Raw genomic sequence first — 26,622 nt, 5'->3', positions numbered from 1 at the left:
GAGAACTGTAGAAATTCATTAGCACTCTAAGAAGCCACAGAAGAGCACTTAGCCTGACCACAGAAGTGTTGAATTGAAATCTGCAAAGCATTTTCCAGTTCTGATCTAAATGGGGTAAGCCTCAGCGCACTTCCTTTCCATTGCTCAATATTAGTGGATTGAAGATTTCCTGCTTCTTGTTAGGAGGTTCATTTCATTTCCCATTACTCCCAACTTTATACTCACAACACTGAGAATTACAAGTGGAGGATATTGAAGTTTCTTTAATCATTTCTATATTCAATTTTTAAAATTAGTTCATTAACTAATGAATATTTTAAACTAAATGAACATGGCTTGAATAAACTGCTCAACTCCCATGGAGGTCAACCATACAAGAATATATTTCTTATTATCCATGATCCAACCAGTAAGACTTTAAACAAAGTTACTGAGAAACTTAAGAAGCATGGCATTACCACAATAGTAAGAGTATAGGAAGCTATGTATGACACTGCTCTTATGGAAAAGGAAAGTATCCATGTTCTAGAGTGGCTTTTTGATGAAGCTGTACCACCATCCAACCAGATTACTGATAACTGGTTAAGTCTTGAAAAACTCAACTTTTGTGAAGAACCTGGTTGTTGTGCTTCTGTTCACTGTTTTGCAGGCCACGGAAGAGCTCCAATGCTTGTATGCTTAGGAATGAAATATAAAGATGCAGTAGAAATCGTAAGACAAAAGCAGCCATTGAGCTTTAACATTAAGCGACTTTTGTATTTAGAGAAGTATCACTATAGAATGTGTCTGTACTTCAAAGACATCAATGGCCAATAAAACTGGGGTGCCTGACGCTACTGTCTTGGAAGTGGAACTTCAGACAGGACCTAATCTGCTGTGCATACTACCCAAGAAGTTGGCTGGGTGAATAAGTCTAATGAAACTTTTATAGGAATACTGAAAAGCAGTTTTACCAGGTTACATGCTTCACAGAACCTCTATGTTTGGGTTACGGCCAACCTTTCCGGACACTTAGAAGTTCAGCAGTTAAAATTTGCTTATCATTTGTACCAGCCAACCCTTCCTGAAATCATGCAGTACTGAGTCTTAAGTCTTTAAATCTATGCCAGAATCTTATCAATACATAAGAAATATAGACAGATTAGGTACCAAAATATCCAATATAATACTTGTATATTTTTACTATCATACAGAACTAAAACCTAGGAACTATGAACATGCCAGTTCTTATGTGGTTCATTCCTTCAGTCATTTCAAACATTGGAATCAAAGACTATATGGTTATTTGTTTGCTCACTTTATGTTTAAATTGCCCACCTTCATACTAGTATATATCAGATTTATGTAACCAATGATTTTTGTTAGACTTTTTTTATCAAGTTGTACAGTGATTATTTAATGTCTTTTTATAGATCTCTTTTTGTGCTGTTATGGAAAACCTCTATCTTGAAAATCTACATTGCACAGAAGCACACCGTTAATGTCTCCAGGCAAAAAGCCTTACAGTTAATTTAATGGTTGCACTTTTGGGTGCAACTTAACAGAGAAAACCTAAAAAGGAATGAGAGAAGGTTACTCAGTATTTCTAGTATGATACTATCTTTGCCTTATGGCAGAATATGTAGAATATGTTCTTTAATTTAGTAAACATTTTTTAAAGGTAGAAATGCTTTATTATTGTAGCTACAACAATTCTTAATCATAAAATTTGTATTATTTTTCCATATCTACTGGAAGCTGTTTACCAGGATTTTTGTTGAAGCATGCCTTTTTTCCTTCTCTTCCCAACCTCACCTGTAAAAAAAGAAGTGGATTTCTGCTGGTGGAACTGAGCAGACATTTAATTTTTATATGCTTTTGAGCTGTGTAACTCAGTATTTAGATATTTGATAACTTATTATATAATTGATCAAACAGCAATGTGTATTAATGTTAATTCAACCATGTATTTACGCTATCTTGTAATGTGTAGTTACAGTTCCATGGGAGAAATAATTTGTCGGGGTTCACCAGCCTGTAAAAACCTAGTGTGAGAGCTAAACATCTAAATAAATAGTGAAATGAAAAAAAAAAAAGTCAGTATCTAAACTGCTTTCCTAAATAAGAACAATCTACTAAACAAAAATCTTTATTAGTATATGAAAGCTAACATTTGAATATCTATTTTATTAAATATAAAAATATAAACAGAATTCGATGAAATGCAGGAAATTAAGTTAGATTTTATTTGCCCAGGATAAAACCTAAAATATGTTTGTTAGAACAAACTCCCTATGAAGGTCTTATTTGATTGTCCTGTGCTTCTAATACAGTGGAGAAAAACTGACATTTTAGGTAAATTATGTTCTGATTAATAAGGGTTTTAATTTCTAAAATAACATATCTGAATTTCAAGATTGGAAGCCTTGGGCATGGATATAATGTTAAATTAAAGTTAATGGCTGGGCATTAAGGATTTAATGTCAGGATACTTTTTACTGACCTGAGTAACCTCCTGCTTATTATGCTCAGGTCAAATTCTTGGAAACCATTAACACAAAACTCTGTGAGATATCTTTTCTCCAAAGAAATCAAATTATGTCCATAAATGTTAATTTCACTTACCCTTTCAACACCTCAGAAAGAGTCGGATATAATGTGACAGAGAATCACATTTTTTTTAATCAATTCTCCATTAGAATCCTCAGAACTCTTTAGAAATACTTATTATTACCACCACTTTCCATGGTGAAATGTCAAGTTGAGTCTGACTTAGTTTGTGGTCACTCCCACTGTCACCACCCAAACACTTTTACGTTTTTTCTTGGAGGCTACAATTTACTCTCCTGCCCTTTTCTCTTCCCTATATCCCCACTTTAGTTTAAATTACACAAATTGTCAAGTGTATTCCAAATGCTATAGGCTCTCAACATATATTTACCGGTTGGAAAAGGGGAAGAGGGAAGAAGGAGAAAAGAAGTAAACATTCCACACCATCCCTTATCAGTTGCCTTCCTCCTTATTTCTCAGACCAACCTAGCACCCACTCTCAGTCATATGACCTCAAATGCATCAGGCATTTTATCGGTTTCCCCTAATTTTACTTTAGAAAGAATCAGTGTAATAAATAGAAGAGTCAATGCAGATACCTAAAAACCCCCAAATTAATTTTATTCCCTCTCTTCCAGTTTTTATGTTTCCCTTCTTTTGGCATCTTCCCTTAACCTGTATCTTCCTCTCCCACTCCCCCTGCTTGTGTTCCCTCTCTCGCTGGCTGTCTCTCTACGTCAAATTAATAAATAAAAGCTTAAAAAAAAAAAAAAGACGGCCACAAAAGATGCCTAAGTCCTAGAAAGCTATGAATACATTACCTTTAAAGATAAAAGGGACTTTACAGATGTGATTAAGTTAGGGATCTTGAGATGGGGAGGTTATCCTAAATTACCTGGGTAAACCCACTGTAATCACCAGGGTCCTTAAAAGAGAGAGGCAAGAGCATCAGAATCAAAGAAGGTAATGTGACAGCAGAAACAAAGAGAAAGAAGGAAATATGACAACAGAAGAGCCACTGAAGATGTTATGCTGATGACTTTCAAAATGGAGAATAGGGCCATGAGCCAAGGAAAGCAGGCAGCCTCTAGAAGCTGGAAAAAATAAGGAAACAGATTTTCCCCTAGAGCTTTCAGAAAGAACATAGATCTGACGACACATTTTTGGACTTCCGATATCCAAAACTAGTCTGCATTATTTTAAGCCACTAAATTTGTGACTATTTGTTACAGCAGCAAAATATAAAACCTGTTAGACATTCCTCTTCCATGGGAGTACCCTCACAACAATCTATAGCAATATACATAACTATCCAGGGCTTTCTCTTTCAAGTCTAAGAGGCTAACAGCATGGCATAGTGTATATGTGTATGTGATCCTCCCAAGCTATTCTTTTTGGTGCTTCAGATGACACTCAAGGATGAGGTAGTGAGACTTATATGGGTGGGCAGAATATCCACTTTGGCTTAGAAACCTCATGCCCAACTAGAGTCAACATCTTATGCAATAACTTCATAGACATACTTTTCAGGGTCCCTCAAGGAACAAACCCAGTTACAAGAATCCTCCCACTCAGAAAAGCCCAAAGGTATATCCTTCTCCTTATGTACTTATGACTTATTTATCCTGGTCCACTTACAATTATCTAATCAGTAAAGGAACAATTTTACCGAAAGCAATGTTGCCTACCTTTATCAGATATCCAAAAGAACAGAGTCACAAAGTGAACAAAAGTCAATTTCTTCTGTATTAGAAAAGGGCTTTGTTAACCCTTTATCCACACCCTAATATGTACTCTAGTTAGGCTTTCTGATTTGTAAGGAATCACTAAAGCTAGTTCAAAGAAGGAAGATGAATTATTAGCATGGCACATAATTCAATGAAAATTCAAGAATAAAGGCTTACAGAGACCAGAAAGTAGTTTGAGATATCAACAATAAAAACCTGTGAAACGTTATAGATGCCAGTGATTTGACACTAATGTGACTCAGCTCTTCTGCAAGCATCTGCTTCTTTCTCCTTTTCTTACTAAGAGGCATGCTACTCCTGCCTGGTCTGTACAGGCAACTCATAACTCAAAATGGCTCAACTTACAAACCTGTACCCTTTTATGACCTTTCTTATGGTAATTAAGACTGTCACAGTAAACCTAGTATTCAGGATCATTAAATTAATACCAAGTCAGTTGATGTTAAGCCAATGCAATAATCAGAAAAAAGGATAGGCTGATTCATGAAATTGTGGAATGATGCAAGGGAGCTGGGAATTACTCCCAACCGGATGGATGAACCACCAAAATTCACCCCATGCAGGTCTTCTTTCTCCATTTTATAAACAAGGACATTAACACTGAGAGATATTAAATAGTTCGTCCAAGATCAACAAACCAGCAGGGACTTTAACAGGTCCTTTCCAGGTTTGTTGAAGGCCTGATGATACAGTAGGAAATAAAACATGTAAGTATAAATGTCAGGCACAGAGAGAAATTGCCTAATGGGATAGTAGGCAGAAATTCTGAATGACAACATGGCCCTTCTGCTGGTGACTGTTTTGGATCACTCTGACCTGGCTGGTTTCTCATGCTTTGCAAGCTGCATGAACTACCAAATTCAGGATCACCATGGTAACAAACAAATAGAGGAGAGCTACAGTCGCTTACTCATATTCTTATCTCATATATACTTTGCATTGCTTGTTAGTTTGATAGCAATCAGAAGCAAAAGCAACATAAGTCATCATTCCTGCCCACTTCTGAAATTAGATCAGACTTTAACCAACTGAGCTACCTAGGTGCCCCTGGAAGTTGTACCTTTTGACCACTTTTACGCATTTTGCCCACCCACTACCCCTTGCCTCTGGCAACCACCAATCTGTTCCTTGTATCTATGAGTTCAGTTTTTTTTAGATTCCACACATAAGTAAGATCATACAGTATTCGTTTTCCTCTGATTTATCTCATTTAGCATAACGCCTTCAAAGGTCCAACCATATTGTCACAATTAGCAGAATCTCCTTCTTTTATAGTTAAATAATACTCCATTGTATATACATACCACATCTTCTTTATCCATCCACTCATCCGCAGACACTTAGGTTGTTTCTATGTCTCAGCTACTGTAAATAATACAGTGAACACAAGGGTGCAGATATCTTTTTGAGTTAGTGTTTTCATTTCCTTTGGATAAATACCCGGAAATATAATTGCTGGATCATGTTAGTTCTACTTTTAACTTTTTGAGGAACCTACTTATTGCTTTCCATAGTGGCTGTACTAATTTACATTCCTATCAACACTGCATGAGAGTTCTTTCTCCACATCCTCACCAACACTTGTTATTTCTTGTCTTTTCGATAATAGCTATTCTAACAAGTGGGAGGTGATACTGTCGTTTTGATTTGCATCTCCCTGATGATTAGTAATATTAAGAACCTTTTCATATACCTATTTGCCATCAGCATGTCTTCTTTGGAAAATGTCTAATCCAGGTCCTCTGCCCATTTTTTGATTGGATTACTTCTTTTTTTGTTATTGAGTTATATGGGTTCTTTTAATATTTTGGGTATTAACCTCTTATCAGATATATGATTTACAGATATCTTCTTCCATTTGTGAGGCTGTCTTTTCATCTTGTTGACGGTTTCCTTTGATGGACAGAAGCTTTTTAGTTGACCACTTATTGATTTTTGCTTCTGTTGTCAAATTTTAAAAAATCATCACAAAGACTGATGTCAGAGTTTACTGCCTATGTTTTCTTCTAAAAGTTTTATGGTTTCAGGTCTTACATTCAAGTCTTTAATCCATTTTGAATTGATGATTGTGTACAATGTAAGTTAGTGGTCCGGGTTTTGTTCTTTTGCATGTGGCTGTCCAGTGTTCCTAATAGCAGGTATCAAAAAGACCATCCTTTCATTATTTTATATTCTTCAATCCTTTGTTGTAAATTAACTGACCACATATGTATAAATTTATTCCAGGGGCTCTCTATTTTGTTCCATTGGGCTGTGTTTATTCTCATGTCAATACCATAGTGTTTTTGAGTACGACAGCTTTGTACTACAGTTTCAATTCAGGAAGTGTGATGACTCCACCCTTTTTTTCTTTCTCAAGATTGCTTTGTCTATTTGGGGACTTTATACAAATTTCAGGCTTGTTTTTCATCTGTGAAAAATGCCATTGGAATTTTGATAGGGATAGCACTGAATCTGTAGATTGCTTTGGGTAGTATGGTCATTTTAACAATATTAATTCTTCCAATCCATGAGCACAGAATATCTTTCCATTTATTTGTATTCTTCAGTTTTTTTTTCATTAATGCCTTAGTTTTTAGTCTATAGGTCTTTCACCTCCATGATCAAATTAATTCCTAGGTACTTTATTATTTTTTGATACAATTATAAATGGGATTCTTAATTTCTCTTTTTGATAGTTCGTTATGAGTGTACAGAAACACAATAGATTTTTGTACACTGCTTTTATATCCTGTATCTTTACTGAATTTGTTTATTAGCTCTACAGTGTTTTGTTGGAGTCTTTAGGATTTTCTATATATAATGTTATGTCTTCTACAAAGAAAGAGTGTTTCACTAACAGTCTATTCTCTTAAATACTGTGCTAATGGCCTCCCATCTAAACTGTGATTTCCTTACATTTGCACAATCCTTGGAAGCACCTGAATTTTAAATTGGTTTATAACTGACTTTAAAATAAGCATCCAATAAGACTACTTTTTAAAAGATTTTATTTACTTATTTATTTTAGAGAGAGAGCGAGACCATGAGCAGGGGGAGAATCAGAAAGGGAAGGAGAGGGAGGGGGAAAGAATCTCAAGCAGACTCCCCACTGAGCATGGAGACTGACATGGGGCTTGATGCCATGACCCTGAGATCATGATCCCAGTCGAAATCAAGTCAGACACTTAACCAACTGAGCCACCAGGTGCCTCAAGACTATTTAACAAGGTTATGACAAATATCCAGGAAATCAAGTTACTGCACATCCTGATATAAATACTAGATACAACACACCAATAGTTCACTTTATTGGAGGTACCAAAGTGAAAATAAAAATAACTTTCTGAGTTATCTTCAAGCTGAATAGATGAAACAGTGCTAGAGAAAGATTATTACATGAAAAAACTCTGAAGATCAGCTATTGTAATTTTGGTAAGGTTATTAGATTATTATTTACATTAGTAAATTAAGTATATTATCATGCAAACATCAGTTTCATAAAGCATATCAACATTTATCTTTATTTTTAATTAACTGTTTCACTTATCCTTTTTCTTTAATATTTCACTTATTTATTCTGATAAATTGCACAACATAGTATAATATAATCACTACAACCAGAATTCTAGCATTATGTCTGCCACCACACAGTTGTTGACCTTAAACATCACGTTACCTCTCAGGAACACATTTGTTTTCATGGACAAAATAAGGGTTTCTCTGGATTACTAATTTTGAGGTCTTTAAAGATAGTTTTTATTCCCAAATTTTCAAATATGAAAGCTTTTAAAGACTTTTAAAAGTTTATGGTTGGGCGCCTGGCTGGCTCTGTCAGTTAAGCGGCTGCCTTCAGCTCAGGTCATGATCTCAGGGTCCCAGGACTGAGCCCCACATCGGGCTCCCTTCAAAGAGGGAGTCTGCTTCTCCTTCTTCCTCTGCCCCTCCCCTCCACTCGTGTCCTCTCTCTCTCTCTCTCTCTCAAATAAATAATCTTTTTTTAAAAAGTTTATGGTATAAAGATTTGAAAGAAAGAAACTAGTCATTGTTTATAGATTTTATGGCTACTAAAAAAAGAAAATTTATAGTCAAATTATTAAAATTAATACAGTTCAGTAGGTTGCTAGAACAATATACAAAACCCAACTGTATGTGCAACAGAAGAAAAGTACTTTTTAAATGGTACATTCACAATATCAACAACAAAAAAAATAAGACAACTAAAAATTATACCAAAAATGTTTATGGAGAAAAATTAAAAATTATAAAACTTAGTTGAGAGCTGTTAAACACATAATTACATGAAGATATACCTTATACATAAATATTTAACTCCATAAAGAAGCCCATTCTAAGTTAATCTAAAATTTACTGCAATGCAAATCAAAATCTCAACAGAGTTTTAAGAATTTGGCAAGCTCATTCTAAACCTAATATGGAAGAAACAAGACCCCAAAATAGCCAAGATGATTTTAAAAAAGAACAAAGTCAAGGAAATCAAGTTACCAGATAAGAAGCTAGTTTCAGTAATAAAAACATTGTGGTATTGATTAAGAAATAAGCATCTCTCGCTTCTTTGACATCCCAAAACCTTCCATGTATTTACAAATCAATAAAGAAATTATCCCTTTGCTCCATAAAATCCTTCACAGTCTTCTTAGTCTCTCAAATGGTTTCTAATTATTTAAAGGTAAGAGCACAGTGGCAGTGGCCAAAATGTTCTTTTTTTTTTTTAAAGATTTTATTTATTTATTTATTTATTTATTTATTTATTTATTTATTTATAGATAGATAGAGACAGCCAGTGAGAGAGGGAACACAAGCAGGGGAAGTGGGAGAGGAAGAAGCAGGCTCATAGCGGAGGAGCCTGATGTGGGGCTCGATCCCATAACTCCAGGATCACGCCCTGAGCCGAAGGCAGACACTTAACCGTTGTGCCACCCAGGCGCCCCCAAAATGTTCCTTTTATCCTTGTCACTATTCTCCTCAAAGCACATTTAAACTTCTTAACTATTCTAAATGTTCCCCTATTCAAGATTTTATACACTTCACGAACATCATGTGGAGTGGCAGACAGATCAGCTGCCAACGTGAGGATAAAATGACAGACTGTTAGGAATACATAAGTATATTCAAACTATTATTTGTGTTTTTACAGAGTATATGAGAAAAAGCATTGGGAAGTGACAGGAGACAAGAAGCAGAACAATCAAAGGCGTGAGTTAATATTATACCTTGACAATAACTACAATAATATATTGCAAATTATTTACAAAGCACGTTTACTATAGTTCCAGTCCTTTCATTCATAAAAAATTAGACAAAAATCATAAAATAAAAATAATAATAAAAATTTGAATATATATTTAATTATTTAGAAAATTGTATAAATTAATTGCAATTTCTTTTTTAATGCACTGATATAGGAGTAGGAAAGGAGGGCACAGAGGATATAAAGTTTTTTAGGTAGGATAAATGGTAAAAATTATATATATAAATATATAGAGAGAGAAATGAGAGTGACTAAATATTGTGTAGTAGATGCCATAATGAATCTACAAATGAACATAGTAAATTGGAATTAACAAAGCAGTAAAGACTGAAGGCTGGATGAAAATTTTGGATTTTTTAGAAAGGCAACAGAGAGTCACTGCAGTTTCTTGATCGTGGGAGTGAAAACATGAAAGCAGTGTCTGAGAAAGAATTCTAACAGCTGTGTGTAGGATGAGTTGGAGGGAGAAAGAGACTACTAGAGACAGGGAATAAACAGCTACAAAGCTGTTGAAGTACAGAAGCATGTATTATAGCTACAAAGCAGGATGATGTGCAGAAGCATAAAGTACGTGACACATCAAATAATGAAGACTAAGACAATGTAGAAACTATGGAAAAAATAAGTAAATGAAGAAATAGGAGAGGCATTCCTTATATTTATTAAATTAAGTATTTTCATAACACCTCAGTACTACCTTCAACATGTAGATATACATCTTTAAAATTAATAAGGTATTAAGTGATCAGTGTGCATAATAACACCAACCTCTATAGGACTGGAATAAGAATAAAATCAGATGTTATTAAAAGAATTCTCTAATTGTAAATGTCACATAAATATTAATTGTTGCAATTTCTTAGGGAAGAGATAGTTGTGATATAATGGAAATGCTCAGGCCATAAAGTCGAAAGATGTGAATTCAAATTCTGGTTCTATTACATAATGGGAACTTTAGTGGACCTTAAGCAAGTCATTTAACCACTCTGAGTAACTATTTTTATTTTTTCTCTCTTCTTTTTTATTCAAGTATAATTAACATACAGTGCTCTATTCGTTTTAGTTATGCAATATAGTGATTCAACAATTCTATACATTACTCAGTGCTCATCACAATAAGTGTGCTCTTTAATCCCCTTCACCTATTTTACCCATTGCCTCCACCACCTCCCCTCTGGTAATCAGAGTGTGGTTTTGTTGTCTCTTTTTTCGTTCATTTGTTTCTTAAATTCCACGAGTGAAATCATATGGCATTTGACCTTCTCTGACACATTTCACTTATTATATCCTTGAGATCTTTCCATGTTCCTGCAAACAGCAAGATTCCGTTCTTTTTGATGGCTGAGTAATATTCCATTGCTGATATAGATAGATATATAGATATAGATATATACTTAATCCATTCATCTATGGATGGACACATGGGCTGCTGCTATATCTTGACTATTGTAAATAATGCTACAATGAACCTCAGGGTGCATATATCTTTTCGAATTAATGTTTTCATTTTCTTTGGGTAAATACCCAGTAGTGGGATCACTAGATCGTATGGTAATTCTATTTTTAGTTTTTCAAGGAACCTCCATACTGTTTTCCACAATGGCTGCACCAGGTTGCATTCCCACCAATGGTGCACAAAGCTTTTCTCCACATCCTTGCCAACACTTGTTATTTCCCGTTTTTTTGTTTGTTTTTTATTTTAGCCACTGTTACAACTGTGAAGTGATATCTCATTGTTGTTTTGATTTGTATTTCCTTGATGATTAGTGAAGTTGAGTATCTCTTCATGTGTCTGTTGGCCACCTATATGTTTTCTTTGGAAAAAGTCCATTCATGTCTTCTGTCCATTTTCAAATTGGATTGTTTTGTGTGTGAGTATGTGTTGAGTTGTATGTTCTTTATATATTTTGGATATTAACCCCTTATCAAATATATCATGTGCAAATATCTTCTCCCATTTAGTAGGTTGCCTTTTGGTTTTGTTGATGGTTTCCTTCACTGTGCAAAAACTTCTTATTTTGGTGTAGTCCCAATAGTTTAATTTTGCTTTTGTTTCCCTTGCCAAAGGAAGCATAAATATAAAAATGTCCCTATGGTTGAAGTCAAAGAGATTAATGCCTATGTTTTCTTCTAGGAATTTTATGGTTTCAGGTCTCACAGCTAGGTCTCTAACCCATTTTGAGTTCGTTTTATGTATGGCATGAGAAAGTGGTCCAGTTTCATTCTTTTTCATGTAGCTGTCCAGTTTTCCCAACACAATTTGTTCAACAGACTCTCTTATTCCCATTGCATATTCTTGCCTCCTTTGTCATAGATTAACTGACCATATAACTGTGGGTTTATTTCTGGGCTGTCAATGCTATTGCATTGATCTATGCCTATTTTTGTGCCAATACCATAATGTTTTAGTTACTACGGCTTTGTAGTAAATCTCAAAATCTGGAATTTTGACACCTCCAGTTTTGTTCTCTCTCAATATTGCTTTGGCTATTCAGAATCTTTTGTTGTTCCATATAAATTTTGGGATCATTTGATTATTTCTGTGAAAAATGCACCAACAGCATTTTGATAGGGGCTGCATTGTCTGCAGATTGCTTTGGGCAGTATGGACATTCTAACAATATTGATTCTCCTAATGCAAGAGCATGGAATATCTTTCTATTTGTTTGTACCACCTTCAATTTCTTTCATCAACATTTTATAGTTTTCAGAGTACAGGTCTTTCACATCCTTGGTTAATTTATTCCTAGGTATTTTATTCTTTTTGGTGTAATAGTAAATGGGATTGTTTTCTTAATTTCTCTTTCTGCTACTTCATTACTAGTATATAGAACTACAAGATTTCTGTATATTGATTTTGTATCCTGCAATTTTACTAAATTCATTTACCATTGTTAGTAGTTTTTTGGTGGAGTCTTTCAGGTTTGTATATATAGCATCAAGTCATCTGCAAATAGTGAAAGTTTACCTCTTCCTTACCAATCTGGATGCCTTTTACTTCTTTTTCTTATCTGATTGCTGTGGCTAGGTTTTCCTTTCAGTACTATGTTGAATAAAAGTGATGAGAGTGGACGTATTTGTCTTGTTCCTGATCTTGGAGGAAAAGCTCCATTTTTCACCACTGAATATTATGTTAGCCATTGGTTTTTCATATATGGCCTTTATTATGTTGAGGTATGTTCCCTCTGCTTTGTTGACAGTTTTTATCATAAATGGCTATTGCACTTTGTCAAATGCATTTTCTACATCTACTGAGATGATTATATGGTTTTTATCTTTTCTCTTGTTAATATGATGCATCATGTTGATTGATTTGTGAATACTGAACTACCCTTGCATCCCTGGAATAAATCCCACCTGATCATGGTGAATGATTTTTTAATGTATTGTTGAATTAAGTTTGCTAACATTTTGTTGAGGATTTTTGCATCTATGTCCATCAGAGATAGTGACCCATAGTTTTCTTTTTTTGTAGTGTCTTTATCTGGTTTTGATATTATGGTAATGCTGGTTTCATAGAATGAATTTGGAAGCTTTCCTTTCTCTTCTAATTTTTGGAAAAGTTTGAGAAGAATAGGTATTAACTCTTTACTTTTTCTAAAGATTTTATTTTTAAGTAATCTCTACACCCAACATGGGGCTTGAACCCACAACCCCAAGATCAAGACTCACACTCTCCAACTGAGGCAGTCAGATGCCCCTTAACTCTTCTTTAAATGTTTGGTAGAATTCAGTTGTGAAGCCTCTGGTCCTGGACTTACATTTGTTGGGAATTTTTTGATTACTGATTTGATTTCATTGCTAGTAATCTATCTGTTCAATATTTTTATTTCTCCCTGATTCAGTTTTGGAAGGTATCTATGTCTAGGAATGTATCCATTTCTTCTACCTTGTCCAATTTGTTGGCATATAATTTTTTGTAATATTCTCTTATAATCTTTTGTATTTTTGTGGTGTTGATTGTTTTTTATAAAGTCTTTCGTTTTGTTTTTTTAAGTAATCTCTATACCCAATGTGGGGCTCAAACTCACAACCCTGAGATCAAGAGTCACATGCTCTACTAACAGAGACAGCCAAGCACCCCTGTGGTGCTGTGGTTATTTCTCCTCTTTCATTTCTGACTTTATATGAGTATCCCACTCCCCTTTTTTTTAATAAGTCTGGCTAAAAGTTTATCAATTTTATGACCTTTTCAAAGAACCACTCCTGGTTGCACTGATCTGTTCTATTGTTGTTTTGTTTTGTTTTGTTTTTAGTCTCTATTTCATTTATTTCTGCTCTAATCTTTATTATTTTCTTCCTTCTACTGGTTTGGGGCTTTGCTTCTTAAGTGATTAATCTACTACTTTTACTATGTTTGCAATTACCTGTAATATTTTTTCCTTTCCTAATTTTTTTTTTACTGAGTGACTATTTTTAATATGTAATACAAGGAAAAAACAATCTCTCATAAAGGACTCAAGGAATAATGAAGGAAGTCATTAGAAAATCCCTATGTAGTCTCTGAATTATTGTGAACAGTTAGTGTGTGTTGCAGGGTGTGGAGGAGGAGGCCAGAAATAGGGGCCCATTTTGTCTGACCTTACTGGAGAGAAAGCCACAGATATTTTCAAAGAACCATAAAAACCATGCCCTTCTCCATATTATTTTAATAAGTACAAGAAAATCCCTGAAATATCTTATTAATGCTCCACCTTAGAAAATGCCCTCTGATGTACAAGATATAATCCACAGCAGCTTAAAACACAATGGTCAAAAGTTATACTGCCACCATGACTTTAAAACCAGTAATAACAGGCAATTCATGATTTTTTTTTCAATCCTAGGTTATAGATACATTACCAGAATTCACATTTCTAATTGACATTGAATTCTAATATTCATTATTTTAAAAACAAGTAAAAAGGGACAAGGGACCCCCCCCCCAAAAAAAGCACATGCCAAGGGAACTTAAATAGTGGAAAGGTAGGGAATAAGTAAAGTTGAAGTTAATTTATCTTAAGCAAGACTTTAATAGACCTCTATCTGATAGAAAGAAATGAATTTGAAGTTCCCTGGTGAGATCACCCCACCAATGGATCCCTAAAGTAGGAGTTAGGGAATAGTTTATAAAATTGACTACGGAGCATTTCTAGCTCAATGAAGTTTGCAAAACAAGATTTAAAGGAGATAAAAGGAGTACCTGACTGGTTCAGTCAGTAGAGCATGTGACACTTGATCTTGGAGTTGTGAGCTCAAGTCTCACATTGGGTATATACATACATTGGGTATAGAGATTACTTTTAAAAAAATCTTTTAAAAAAATAAAAATAAATAAAGGGATATAAATAAACACTATTCATAAATATTTCCTTTCTAGCCTAGACCAACCAGGTTCCACTTGGCTAGTTTTTTAGCATACTATTCATTTATTCATTCAGTTCTGTACAATATATTCTGTACAATATATTAAAGTACTGTGAGGATTACAAACATCCCATGAGAACCAGGACTAAAGAATTAAAATCAGTACATACAAAAAAAGTCCCATGACAAAAGTATAAATAAAATATTTATGCAAGAAGGACCTAGAAAGCTCTAGGGGGCATATAAATTGAATCTGGGCATAGGAAAACTAGAAAGAGAGAGGAAGAAAAGAACTATAGGTGGAATGACCAGTGTAAGGCCAATACAGGAACTTATAAGAAGGAAGTGGCTAGAGCATAGGGATTGAAATTAAATTATCAGAATGTCAGATTTGGAACCAGACTGCAAACCCTTGAGTACTAGCATAGGGGACTTGAGCTTTATTTTGTATAAACTGAAAGTATGAATTAGGAGAGATGAAGAAAAAGGTTTAAATTAGGAATATTAATCTTACATAATGATTAAAATATAGAGTAAAGAGGAAAAAAGGAGTCAGAAAAGCTGCTGGATTTAACTATAGAAATAGCTTATCAGACAGGGATCATTAAAAAAACTCACATCCACCAAACTTGTAGTAGAGCTAAATCATATTTTAAGAAAAATTATGTACATATTTAACTCCATGAAGTTAATCTTATGCACTCAGCCAAAAAAAAGTAGGGGGTTAAATCTCCCCCACCCTAATATGCAATGCATTTATTCTCCAAAGTAAACAAGAGATGGGAGCTATGATTCTACAGCCTCTCCATCAGTCTCAATCGACTGTACGACTCTTATAGCATGAGCATCATAATTCTACTCTTAAGGAGATACACTTCCAGATAACATATCCCCCAGTCCTAAATAAACCACTTCGTCAAGTGTTCCACCAGAGGAAAAGAAAACAGTAATCTGTTCTAGCACTAGAAGACAAACTGGCTGTGTCAGACTTGATGAAAGACAATACTATATTGTACTTTATGCACTATTTAAGAAACTTTCAAGAATAATTTTGGCTCAATTTTTGTTTCACATACCAATTTTGGGGTCTAACCTCTGCTTAATGCCTTTTTTTTTCTCTCATCTTAAGCATCTTAAGCATACTGGAGGTAGCAAAACAGGGATTTAGTACAAAACAATTATTTGAGGGCAGAAAACTTCCTGAAAAAGTGAAATTTTTAAAGAATTAAAACCAGACAGATAAAAAAAAGTATCTGAGGGTAGGTAGGGCTACAGAAAGCATGGACACAAAGTACAAAACACCTGTCCTCCATGGAACTTAGGTATACAAATAATAGTATGTCTCTTTATTTTCCCATATAACCATTAAAATCCCCTCCCCTGAGTCAACTTTTTGAAATACTACTATAAATTTCAGACAAACTATTTACTAAAATGTCTTTTATATCATATTAACATTTGCTAAAAACTAAACTAACACAATTTAGGAAAGAGAAGTGTTTTTATTTTTAAAGTACAGACTTGTGTTTGCTTTGCCTACCTGACAAAGTATTTCCAAGTCACTTGTTTATTTATCCAATACCTATTGAGAACCTACTATATGTCAGGCACTGTGCTAGATGCTAGAAGTAAAAATGAAATAAAATATAATCCGTATTCCTTTCAAAGAGTTTATAATCTAATGAGGGAGACATACTATAATTAATATAATCATGTTATAATCAAAGTATACACACGATACCACAGAACCAAAGAAAGGGGTCAGGAAAGGCTTTTTTAAGAAGTACTAGAGTAAAGTAAATTTGGAAGATCAGGTATAAATTAAGGCTGTGCTTCCTAAACTTGCTTGTGCATCAGAACCACATCTAGAGCTGATGTCTACGCATCGCTTAAGAGTTAGTGAATTAGAATTACCAGAGGCGAAGCCAAGAAATCTATATTTTTAACCACAAGGGATTTGGAATCACAGCCAGGTTTTGGTAGAAGTGAGCCAGAAGTACAGACAACTGTTCCAGGCTCAGCGAATGGCTCAGTATGGTGGCAACATGTGAAATACGTCAGAAGATCAGAAAGAAATCAGAACAAGAGTAGAGACATGACTAATGTGATATTTCAAAGAGGACCCATGGAATTGATGTGACCTTCCAAAATAAAAGGCAATCACTCATGTCATGTATTTCAACAAATGATTTGTGACATGGACTAATTTCTTACTGAAGTGTATGGGAAAATTAAACGCAAATCCTTGCATCTCAAGACAAAGGTAAAACGCTCCCTTGAAAAACAAACAAATTAAAAAACAAAAACAAAACAGAGCTCTACTCATAATTTTTATTAAATGTAACAAACATCTTTCTCAGCATACGTACCCAGAATATGAACAAAAGTTATAATACTTTTTAACTTAAAAATGTTCCATATGTATAAAAATAAATTCAAACTGTATTTTGAAATTCAAGCGTTAAAACTAAAACCTGTTCTTAATGATTTGAAGTTTCCAAACTGTTATTTTGTAATATTTTGTTACTTCCTAAGAATATAGTTAGAGATATCTTTATACTTAATTTCAGGTCCGAGTAAAGTAAGACAAGGGAACGGGCTTAGCACGATGAAGTGATTTCATGAAAATCACCACTAACCCAGATTTCAAACTCAGATCTATCTGGTTGCAAAGCTCTTTCCATTCTGCCCAAATGAAGAGAGGAACATAGGACTAAATAAATCAAACCTAAATAACTGAATTGAATGCAGTTTCTTCTATAATTACGTTGGTAGTAGCAAAAACAGATCTATCATATCTGACAAACCAAATGTAGAGAACATGTATCCGGGTGGATGCATAGGGGTTTTGCCTGTACTTGAACTCCCTCATGTAATTAGGAAATATCCCACTTTATGAGTCTTCATAGAAGGCAGAGCCCACCTCCATTTATAGAAGCTAAAAATGCCATACAGTCATTCTTCCTGTCACCCCTTCAGCATGAACATAGGCACTTTAATCTGTGCTCTGCCAATATGACTTTCCCACCAAGGACTCTAAATTAAGAGCTAGAGACAGTGAGAAGCTGGGACAGCAAAGGCTGGATTTTGGAAGCAGGCAGCAGCAGCAACATTAAGTTTCCCAAGGTAATGGTAGCAGCTATGCAGTAGCAGAGCCTAGCCAGCAATTTGTGGCAGCATTATTGCCACTAGATGGTTTTATGCTATGATTTTAGGTGTCTTTCTTGCTACCTAGTCTAACATGTTCCTGACTTAAGACTATATACAGCCTTCCCAGCAATTTGGTGAGCTAATCAATACACTTTCAATAAATCACTTTTATACTTAAATCAGTCAAAATTGTCTTCTGTTGTCTACAGTTAAAAACCCAGACTGAAGCGTTTAATAATTAAATAAATGACACTAAATAATTATATTTTATCAAATCTTTTCACCTGATAAGGTATTGATTGTTGTTATATAATTTGCCATTATGTTCTTAAGTAACAGCTACTTTATACATGATGGGATGCTCTAACAACAATTAAAAAAAAAAAACCTTCAAATCAGGTTTCTTTATTTCTTCCAAAGCAACACAAAAATGCAAAAATAATTACAATTGTCTAAGGGTAATTTTCACTGAAGTTCAGAGTTAAGCTTCATGAAGAATTCTTACCTGTCAGGAATACCTAGCCTCTTGACACTTCTGTAAACAGAGAGAGTATTTGCAACATGTCGATAATTAAACCAGAACCGGGATGTACATACCTAAAGTGTTAAAACAAATATATTATTGTTATGAATCAAAATAAGCCACAGCAAAATAAGTTACAGCATTATTTCTCTTTAAGTAGGATTCAGAGATACCTAAAAAAAAGAGTATATCATAATTTAGGCTTACAAACAGGAAAGCATATAAAAAACTGTCAATAAAACCAATCTCTCTAGAAAGAGGTCTTTCATAACTGCTATTAAATAGAAAGACCATTCAGCTTAAGAGAAACCTAATCTTTAGGGAATTTAATCAAATACTGAACAAACTTACTCTCGATATATGTGATTCTATAATGTTCCTATGTCTAAAAGATTAAATTCTTTAGAATCAAAGGCAATGCCCATAATCTCTTCACAGAACAGAAAATTAACTATCTTGGGTTATATAATGTTCCTTTCACTCTGGATTGCTTCCTAATTCTAGTTTTGAAAAATGTTAGATAGATAGATAGATAGATAGATAGATAGATAACATACAACACACTTCTACATGCACATAAGAGAATACATTATAAAGAAGCTGATGAACCGAATAAAAAACTAGAAACAACCCAAATAAGTTTTACATTTAAAAAAAAAAAAAAAGAACAAACTGATTCCTAAAAATGATACCAAAGGTACTAGGCAAATCTAACGCCATGCCTCAAAAAAATCAGCCCTCTGGAAAATCCATTCCAAAGGAAGTATACCTACCCCCGGAGCACCCTCCCTATCTCCTACCACATGTCTTTGTTGGTTGTAGGTATAATGACAGCTTTGAGAACCACATAAATGGTCCCGTCCCTGCAAATAGAAAGGAACTACAAGATTTTTTATTGAAATGAATTTTTAACCCGGAATCAAAAAAGGAAAAGACTATAATTTTTGACTGCATTAAAATGTAAAATTCCAAGTGTCAAAAATACCATAAAGTCCTAAATGAAATAAAAAACTTGAAATAATTATAACTCAATATGAAAAAAATGAACAATTTTCAAAAATGGGAAAAGGATGAGACCAACCATTTCATAAAAAAAGGTTTTCAAAATGGACAAGAAACTCTTAAAGATGCTCAACTTTTATCATAATTTAAAAAATACAAATCAAATTGATAAATATTCAAAAGTCCATGACAATTCACAGTATTGGCAATCGTGTGAGGAAATGAGTAACTCATATCCTACTGTTGGGAATGTAAACTAATATAAACCTTCTAAGAGGGTAATTTGCAACATATATCAAGTTTAAATATATATTTATCTTTTGATTTAGCTTACATAAGTACACAAAAATATGTAATCAAGAATTTTCATCATAACATTGCCTGTACTAGCAAAAATTGAAATAAAAAAGCTAGAAATCTACAGATTCCATAACTTGAGCAGAAACAGTTTAATTTGTATCTGAATTAGTCATAATAAAAACCAGAATATTCAGTGCATTTTACCATAACCAAAAAGCTTTTCTCAGCTCTTACAGTATTTAAGCATAAACCAAAGAAACTGCTTTCATTTTCACCACCAATTTACTAGACATGAAATGAAGGTGGCAAAAGAGAAGGGACCAAGAAATATCAACTTAATATAAATTATTCATATTCTCAAAATGAAATACAAAAAAAAAGGCCAGTTGTTACAACAGCATGTGATATGATCCATTAGTCCTTTTTAAAGGAGGGAGGGGTAGACACAAATGTAATTGTATGCATTGCGAATCTCTGAAAGGATACACGAGAAAATAGTAATCGTGATCATAGAGAATAAAAATGGGAGTCAAAGAAGGGTACAATGATTTTTCAGTTTATACCATTCCTCACTGTACTTTTTTTTTAATCATGAGTAAGGATTATCATTATAACTTTTTTTTTATTAAACAGGTGCAAAAATGATTCACTCGAAGAAGATCTTGAAACTAAAATGGAATCCAGTTTTCCTTCTATCTCCCTCTGGTGGCCAAAGTTTCTCAGTCACAGTACAATGGCAAAGGGGCATTCCATTTACCTCTAATCATTTAGTCAAGACTAAAAACAAAGTAATTCAAACTGGTAAAGAAAAACATACATTTTTTTAAATCTAAGTACATAACACTGAAAAAAAATGCATGTTTAGTACTTTCAACTTGGCCCTGGTCAAATTTCACGATTTTCCATTTAAGAAAGCATAATTCACTGAAGTCTCACTTTACTAAGTCTGAGTTAATGTGTAAAATATTGCACACGATACGAAATTGCAATTGTTGTGAAATGCTCAGTAATAATTCTTTTTCATCCTCATTTCATTTCTCATCTGAGACCCAAGTTACTGAGATTGAAGAGGGCCTCAGTTAGAAGTTTACCAGACAAGGAAAGCTTTAGTGAAGTGTGCAGTGTAAGCTAATAGGCTCTTACTCTAAAGGATGAGTCCTTTGGCAATTAGTTGTCTGAATATAGGCACTTACTCCCTCTTTTAAGAATTCCTATAGAGAGACTAGTCATTGAAGAGCCCTTGGTGTCCTGAAGAGCAAGTTATCCTCTGGAATTGGTGGATCGTGGCCTGCCTCCTGATAAGTTTCCCTCTCTTTTAAGTGGTCACGGAAAACCTGTCTCCCTATCTTAAGAGCTTTTGTTCGATTCCTTCATAAAATCTCTTTTGAGGGGCAGCAAATAGGTGTTCTTAATTGAAGAACAATAAAATGACCCCCTTCCTTTTTTACAAAAATCATTTCCTTTCCTGCCTCCTTATTTCCTCATTCTTTCTTCTAGTCAACTCTTTTCTACAATTTTTTCATTAAGTCAAATTTATTATATCTTCTAATCATGTAAATGTCATTAAATAAATCCCCAGCACCAAAACTATTATCCAAATACTTTCCAAGCGCAGAAAAGACAAAATTGATGATGTGTATTCTATTAGGGAAATTAAAAATACAAATTTATAAATTCAGATAAATTAAGATGATATTTTACATCAAGGAAAAAAAAGGCAAGAGAAAAAAACAGGCCAATAAGCAAACCTTACTAACAATCAAAACAATTCAAATTAAAACAAAATTTAATTTGTTACCCAGCAGTCAAAAAGAAATGGCAAAAGTTAATAATACACAGTTGTCTTGGAATTAGAAAAAAAGAGGTATAGCATTCTGGAGAGCAATTATGCTCCATAACTTCCCAGCCTATGGCTTAGGAATTTATCCTAAAGACAAAATCAGTCAAGTTCACAAAGGTGTATGTATAAGGCTCTCCAACATAGCCTTATTTAAAATAAAAAATTTAGAATCTATATGCCCATGAACTAGGGATTATGGTACATTCATAAAATACAAAATAATACAGCATTTGGAAATGAGACTGGATCTCCATATTGACAGGGGAAGATCTCCAAGATATATCGCTATGGGATTGCAAAATAATAGGTATAAGATGACCCCAGTTACATAAAATTATTATCTTTATGCTTATATGTGAAGGGAAAGAAGGCCAGAAGAATCAAAATGTTAATTCTGGCATGTGTGGAACTTGAAGATATTTTCTCAGTCTTCTTTTTTAAATTGAGGTGAGAGTCACCTAACATAAAATTAATCTGTCCCCTCCTAAACTTTTCAGTATAATTTGAATTTTCTATGATGATCATTTATTTTTGTGGGCAGAAAAAAAAATTTTTTTTAAATAGCCTAAATAGAGAATATTTACACACTAGTATTACAGATAAGAAATACAATTACTAGTTTCCATCATTAAAATAATTGTACATATTTCTTTTAGCAACAGTATCCCAAATATATTCTTATATTCATTTACACATCACCACTTGACAATATAATGAAGGCCTAGAATATTAGTTGATATAAGGTCAATTTAAAATATAGCCAAATCAAAGTAAGGAATTTGTTATATGAGAAAATAATTTTTTAAAAATTTGATTCACACAAAATTTCTCAGACACATATCTAATGTGAACAGCAACATATACCTTTATAGAACATACTTACCAAAACAGCCCAGTTGTTTGTATGGCCACTCCTAAAGAACTGTTCTGCTTGATCCTACAAGTCAAGTAATTTCAAAACATTAGAAAAGCCACATTTCTGAGAATAAAGACTGATAAAGAACAGTTAAGATTCATGGAGTCTTTATTATGATAGTAAGTTATCATTATGCAAATTTATAAAGGTTCTAGTATTTGACCTTATAAAGGGCAGAAGTTTTATTTTTTGTTGGGGGGGGGGTCTGGGAGGTGCTGCTAGTTTTTAAACATTTTATCTCAAACACAACCAGCTCTTCCTCATATGCTTCTAGTTTTCCATTCAGTCTTCAAATTGTGAACGACTTATTTTCACGCCTTGATTCTACACATAACAATTAATACCCTTCTTACTGAAGTCTCCTTCACTACTTCTTACTCTGTGCTAGATGCTTCCATTTACTTTATTTGAACACATCGGTATATTTGATAGAGCACATTCTCTGGCATGCTGCCATGTACCATTTTGCTAATCTGTTAAAGTCTGAACTTTATTTGCCATTGTGGAACATTAGAAAACCTCAACATCCAAACCTCCAGATACCTAATGAACATGATATTTATTATATATTAAAATTACAGTGAATATAAACCTTAATGACCCCAGATCTGCTACCAAACAGTATTAATTATCAGAAGAGTAGTACTGCCTGGATTCAAATCTGGGCCCTATTATTTACTAGCTGTAAAAGCTTAGGAAAGCTTCTCTGTGCCTCCATTTCCCCATCTATAAAATAGTATTATTACCTGACACACAGAAGATAGGAATGGTGACTGGAACATAGTAATTGTATAACAAATGTTAGCTGTTTTAATTTTCAGCTGGCAAGAAAATTTCAGGGAGAATAAAATTAAAAATTCCCTCAAATCTCTTTATCATATACACATATATATGTATTTTTTAACGTTTCTCAACAGCTGCCCAGATGCAAAAGAAAACAATGTGCTATAGTGGATAAAGCATTAGTTTAAAATTTTGAAGATTTGGGCTTTAGCCCAAATCCTACCCCACACATGGCTGTGAGACTGGGATAAGTCACTTATCTCTTTAGACTTGACTTTCCTAACGTAGAAAGTAAGATCTGACTCAATAATCTCAATGTCCCTTCTAGCTGAAAATTCTTACATCATTAAGACTTTAGTGAAAAATTTGATATGGCAAAACTCTTCTGTGATTGTTTAGACAATACAGGCGCTGCAAAGTAATTCATTCTACATATAATGAATGGAGCACCTATTATGTGCGAGTTACATGTAATGTACAGTGGTACAAAAATCACTAAAAAGCATGCTGCTTTCTCTCAAGAACCCCAGAGTTCAATAAAGAAGCATGCAAATATGTTACACTGCAATGTAACATTCATTCATTCATCACATTCATTGGGGTGCCATGTGCCAGCCACTGTCCTGTGTGCTCAGAATACAATGATGGGCAAAAATATTCATAGTACTAGCCTCCAAAGAGGATACTATTCAATTTGATACACACATTAAGCAGATGAGGGCAAACTATAAATTCTATAGAGATAAGACACACAGTATCATTAAAGAGTACAATAGCCTCCCAAATAGACCTGACCTGACCTGATTCTGACGGTGGGAAGTGGGAAGGCATCAGCAAAGTTTTCCCTAGAGAAGTGACATTTAGCTTAGGATTCAAAAGATGAAGAGAATAGGGAAGATAATTCCAGACAGAAATAACATCCGCCCTAATGGCAGAAAGGAAAGCCTTCTTAAAGGCTTTGAGAAACTAAAAGATTAGCACTAGAAGTCACAGAAAGAGAAGGGCCTTGTTCATGGGTCATAATGAAGATTCTGTTCTTTATCCTTAAGGGAACATTAAGGTGTCTATGGGTGAGATGATCGGATTTACATTTTTAAAAGTCACTCTGGCTGCAGCTTGGAAAACAGACTGGAAGGAAGAAAGACTTGAGGCAGACCAGTTAGGGAGCTATTATACTCTTAAGTGAAAGATGAAGGAATAATAGATACTACAAAGCATATGTGGATTATAACAGATGAGTACTATACTAGCTAAGTATACAAATTACAACAGTATAAGCAAAGGCAAGGGATAAAGAGGTTATGCTTTTACTGCATCTTAGTAAAAAAACAGAAGAACCAAAAGGTATTAAAAAAAACATGGTTGTGAAAAAGCACAGCAACAACATAACTACAAAAAAATATAATGGTATCCAAAATGAAGTATACAAGATAATCCACAAATATAAAGGAGGAAAATAGCAGAACTTCTGTTTCTATTTGTATTATATATATAAAAAAAATACCTTACAAATATTGACTATATAAATTAGCAGTAATTCATGGATACAGATAGAGGGTGAATGCACCATATCTTTTCTAAATGGAGGGTATGTTTAGAACTCATTGGTCTAAGCTCAAGGTACTTAGGTGGTAGAAAGAATGGACTCCAATAAAAAGATCAAAAAGTGGGCAGAGACCACATTATGAGGTTTAGACTTTCCTCTGTATGCAATGGGAAAATAATAAAAGGATTAAATCAGAAGAATAACCTGACTGGGTTTGCCTTTTATGAAGGCTAATCTAGCATCTAAGCGAGGAACTTTGGAAGCTTGGAGGAAACAAGATAGTTCTTGCAATAGTATAGGTATGAAATGATCAAGGCCCACGTTAAGCCAATGGAACTGGAAAGGTGAAAGTAATTTTTAAACTTCAGAACATATAATTTAGTGATGATCAACACGTGAGATAAAAAGAGTTTATTAAAACAAACAAACAGGTTTCTGACTTAGTAGCAATCCCATAGAAGGTGGGCTAGGCAGAAGATGCAACTTTGGACATAGATTTTCAAATGTCAGCTAACTATCCGGCTCCCTAGCCAACAGGATATGCAGGCCTGAAAACAGATCTAGACTGTAGAACCGGCCTGAAGTACTGTTGGAGTACTGGATAGAGTGAAAGCTTTATAAAGGGCCAGAATGCCCTGTGAGCCAAAAATAAAACACCGTACCCATCTGACTCCTATCAAAGGGGAGCAGTGTAGTTCAGTAATAGGAAAGAAGGTGCTTCCCTCCTGTGCTCACATTTCAACTGCCAGGAATTGCACACTCGTCCAAGCAATGGATCAGGTCCTCCCCCGTCTCCTGAAATTTGATTCTTTAAATTCGTCGTTTTAAAAGGGCGAAACAGATCGACACTGTCCTATCCCATCCCCTGTGACACCCTCCCCACACACACACAGCCCATCAGCCTACTAAGAAGCTGATGGTCCCCTCGGCTGCTGTGAAGCGGATATCTGCTGGTGCGCTCACAGCCACGACAGAGCTGTCCTCCCAAGGCCCTGTTGCTCGGAGGGTCTGACTCCTACCTCGATCTGACTAGCGGCCAAACTGCCGAAGGACAAAAGCAATAACCCTGACAGGGTAGTCAAACCCTTGCTGAGAGAGAAGGCGGTCACCATGTTTCCCGGCTTCAGCTTCCCGCACCTGGAGGAGGCGGAGCGAGTGCCGTAAAGCAGCGCGGCGGGGTTTGGCGTGACTTTTTTTTTTTTTTTTTTTTTTTGCGACGCCCGCCCCACCTCCTTGGCGCCGGCCCTTCGCCCGCCTTTGGTAACCAGCACTTGCACAGAGTTCAAGTTTCCCGGGTGGCTGGGGCGGGATAGATGGAAGACTTTGATCCTTTATCTTTAACTGCATTTTCAGTTTTTGTATTGTAAAATAGATATAACGTTTAAAAAGTTGTTTGAAAGGTGAGGGAGAAAAACCTGTGGTCCCATAAACTTTCAGAAGCTATTTCCTATTTTGCACAGCGCTGTCAATTCTTTGAATATAAGAAGCTGTGAAGCGAGATGTAGTGGGAAGAGCAAGCCTTTAGGAACAAAAAGATTAATTGGATTAAATGGAAAAATGGGTGGATGCTGCAATTAACAGGCTTGGGGTCGATTATTAAAAGCTTGAGGGGCGTTTGGGTGGCGCAGTCGTTAAGCTTCTGCCTTCGGTTCAGGGCGTGATCCCTGCGTTCTGGGATCCAGCCCCAC

At 34.7% G+C, this 26,622-nt stretch overlaps 1 protein-coding gene and 1 pseudogene across 1 annotated transcript in view; one reads left to right on the top strand and one right to left on the bottom strand.

Moving 5' to 3' along the window:
- PIGK (phosphatidylinositol glycan anchor biosynthesis class K) overlaps nt 1-26,095 on the bottom strand; it is a 111,067-nt gene extending 84,972 nt beyond the window's left edge. Inside the window, exons 1-3 of the mRNA XM_026497779.4 lie at nt 25,954-26,095; nt 22,573-22,626; nt 18,530-18,621 (exon numbers count right to left, since the gene is read on the bottom strand). Of these exons, the coding sequence (XP_026353564.1) occupies nt 18,530-18,621; nt 22,573-22,626; nt 25,954-26,046 (239 nt within the window). The 5' untranslated portion in view covers nt 26,047-26,095. The remainder of the gene's footprint in view (nt 1-18,529; nt 18,622-22,572; nt 22,627-25,953) is intronic.
- LOC113254509 (protein tyrosine phosphatase type IVA 1-like) lies at nt 332-816 on the top strand (annotated as a pseudogene).
- Nucleotides 26,096-26,622: the final 527 nt, after the last annotated feature.

This window comes from Ursus arctos, unplaced genomic scaffold, assembly GCF_023065955.2.
Source record: "Ursus arctos isolate Adak ecotype North America unplaced genomic scaffold, UrsArc2.0 scaffold_12, whole genome shotgun sequence".
NCBI lineage: Eukaryota > Metazoa > Chordata > Mammalia > Carnivora > Ursidae > Ursus > Ursus arctos.
The sequence above is the reverse complement of the archived record's forward strand: the minus strand, read 5'-3'. Positions and strand labels throughout refer to the sequence as shown.